The 3152-nt window shown below is 46.2% G+C and overlaps 1 protein-coding gene across 1 annotated transcript; it reads left to right on the plus strand.

Moving 5' to 3' along the window:
* The first annotated feature begins 227 nt into the window (after positions 1–227).
* On the plus strand, positions 228–1451 carry LOC142943978 (E3 ubiquitin-protein ligase Rnf220-like). The gene has a single exon (XM_076085533.1). It carries the CDS (start codon positions 789–791, stop codon positions 1449–1451), a length of 663 nt encoding a protein of 220 aa, XP_075941648.1. The 5' UTR covers positions 228–788.
* Positions 1452–3152: the final 1701 nt, after the last annotated feature.

Here is a 3152-nt window from a genome sequence, read left to right on the forward strand (position 1 = left end):
CACAAATCATTTAAAAAAATGAAGGTGTAATTATCTTACCATCTCATTTCGGGTATTAGGGGAGAGCTCAGTTGAGAGGTCGCATTGTATAGTTTGGTTAACTTGGCAGGTAAGACAGCTGTTCTTGTGACTAACATCACAACACCTTATTTGGAGCAACAATATCACATTTTTTGAGGAACATTTTTATTTAACCTAATGTTTGTGTTTTGTATCTCCTCAGTTTGGGGACCACATGAAGATGAGGAACCAGATCTGACGACCTACGGATGTCCACCCCTTCTCCACGACCGTTCGGCTGAGGCAACACATCCAACAGACTCTCCAAGAGGGAGGCTTTTACTGCTTCTTAACTAGGAGGAACAACTTAACCTTGACCATTTATTGTATTTATCATCAGGACTGAAGTCGTCCAAACTGTCAAGTCTGTGAAGGACTGAATATACCCAACGGCACTTACCTGGCCCGGAATGATCTGGACTGAACTGAGCTCAAGTGAATTTGGCTGGAGACAGATTAACTCACTTTAACGCCACTAAAGAGAAATGAACTGAATTCAAACTAGCCTGACGTTGGCTGATTTCTTCAAGAATACTCTCCTTTCTCACAAACTGCTCTTTTCAGAGCCCCTTCCTTCTTAAAGCCAAATCCCTCAAGTCTCCAACCCAGATTCACGCACTTCCTGAGACCCCTTTCAAGGGCCTTGGACATTGTCTCAAATTTGATCGAGGAGGAATCATCTCCTCCTCTCCCCTAAAATCCTAACGAGCTCTTTCTCCCGCCCAGACATGGATCTCCACAGGGCAGCCTTCAAGATGGAGAGCTCCTCCTACCTGCCCAATCCCCTAGCCTCCCCGGCCCTCATGGTCTTGGCCTCCACTGCTGAAGCCTCTCGTGACGCCTCAATTCCCTGCCAGCAGCCACGTCCATTTGGCGTCCCCGTTTCCGTTGAGAAAGACGTACATTTGCCATTTAACAACGGTTCTTACACTTTTGCATCAATGTACCACCGCCAAGGCGGAGTACCACCAGGATTCCCCAACAGGGACTTTCCTCCGTCCCTCCTCCACCTCCATCATCAGTTTGCCCCACCTAACCTGGACTGCTCGCCGATCAGCATGCTGAATCACAGCGGCGTCGGCGCCTTCAGGCCTTTTGCCTCACCTCCGGACGATCGGGACGGAGTGCCATGCGGGTATCAGTCTGCTTTCACCCCGGCCAAGCGCCTCAAAGGCTGCCTGGATGCAGATGCCTCACCCCACCTGCGGTACTCCGATGCGGAGGGGAAAGAGTATGACTTTGGCGGTTCTCAGATCCCTCCTGGAAGTTCGCCTAGCAGCGCCTTGAAAGCAGTGGAGGACAGCGGGAAAAAGATCTTCGCAGTGTCAGGCCTCCTGTCGGATCGAGAGACTTCCTCCAGCCCAGAAGACCGCATTGAGCGCTGTAAGTAACTGTTCATTGCAGTTCTACATTGTAAAGAAGGAAGCTAGAACTGTGCATACAGATGTGTGACAAACGATAGGAATAACATGGTAACAAAAGACCAGAGGGCACAAGGGGCCACTGAATGATTTGAAGATGTGAATCACATGGATTGGTCTTTGGAATCCCCAGATCTTAACCCGATGAAAAACTTATGGGATATCTTTTAAACGAATGTGGTTCACCCCTCCCGTAGAATTTAGAGAATCTATGAAGTGGTTAATAAGACACTTCATGTGAGGTTTTTCTTACATACATATTTGTCACCCATCTGTATGGAGGAATAGATCATAAGGCATACGAAGACAAATTATAGGAATGTATTGCAAAATATGCTATGTTCTCACAACACTCAAACTACATAGACTTACACATTATTGTTGTGAAAGTCTCATGCGGTGAAAACACAAATCAGCCCCATTATGCTCTTGCAATGATACAAAATGATATGTTGTACAATATTTCGGTATGGTAAAATGAAGGGTCTGGCCACATCACTTTTCCATTACGCATTTTCTTTCAGTTTACTAGAAGTGATTGCACTGATGTCTAATACACATTGTCACACTTCCAATACTCATCCAACTTTTTTGATCAATACTGCTCAAACCACAATAATCTTGAATGATTCTACAGTCAATTGTAGAAATAAAACCTGCCCAAACCTACACAGCAAGACACACAGCCAACTCTAATTCTGACTCAAATTAAAACCAAAGTACAACTCTCTGTAATTTGCAAAAGAATGCAAATTTTGACACACTAGCATAACACACGCCAGTAAACAATCCCATCTATGTTCTCCTGTCATCATCTCTCCTGGCTCTCCCTAGCCTTGTTTCACAAGCCCACAAGCTCCACTGGTCACATTAGCATTCACCGGTGGAGGGATGCCATTTGGCCCTCACGCACCGGGAATCTGATTAGTGTTTGTGTGTGTGTGTGTGTTGGTGTGTCGGTGTATGTGTGTCGGTGTGTGTCAGTGTGTATGAGTGACTGGTTCAGAGACCGGCCATGCTCTTTGCCATCAGCATTCATCATAGCTCAACGCTGGCAGCCCTGTTGCCAAAAGATTTACCCACATACCCAAAACCTTGGCAGGCCATGTGTGTGTGTGTGTGTGTGTGTGTGTGTGTTTGTGTTTGTCTCTGTGTGTAATAAATGGGAGGTGGGAGAGTGGTTGAACGAGCTCCAAGCACAAACACACAAACACTCTTCCAGACGCACAAACAGCTCTCAGCATGAGCACCGACATCTCCTACACATGTCAACAAGCTGCATCGGATCTCAGTAACAAATTAGGAGAGAGAGAGAGACAGAGACAGACAGAGATGTGCCTTTAGTGTATAATTTAAGTAAAAGAGACGGCCTTCCTTTCTGTCTGTCCTTTTTTGAATTCATCTCCCCTTTGACTGTCTTTGCTTCTATACTCCTGGTTTCATTCATTCTCCACCTTTAGTGGAAGGAGTGTGTGTGTGTGTGTGTGTGTGTGTGTGTGTGTGTGTGTGTGTGTGTGTGTGTGTGTGTGTGTGTGTGTGTGTGTGTGTGTGTGTGTGTGTGTGTGTGTGTGTGCGTGTGTGTGTGTGTGTGTGTGTGTGTGTGTGTGTGTTTGGGTTATGTATCCTTGATGGAACACATGAGAGACAGAGGTGACGGCCTGAGACTGATCC

The sequence above is a fragment of the Anarhichas minor genome, unplaced genomic scaffold (assembly GCF_050575085.1).
Source record: "Anarhichas minor isolate MPS153535 unplaced genomic scaffold, ASM5057508v1 ptg000165l, whole genome shotgun sequence".
In the NCBI taxonomy this organism is placed as follows: Eukaryota; Metazoa; Chordata; class Actinopteri; order Perciformes; family Anarhichadidae; genus Anarhichas; species Anarhichas minor.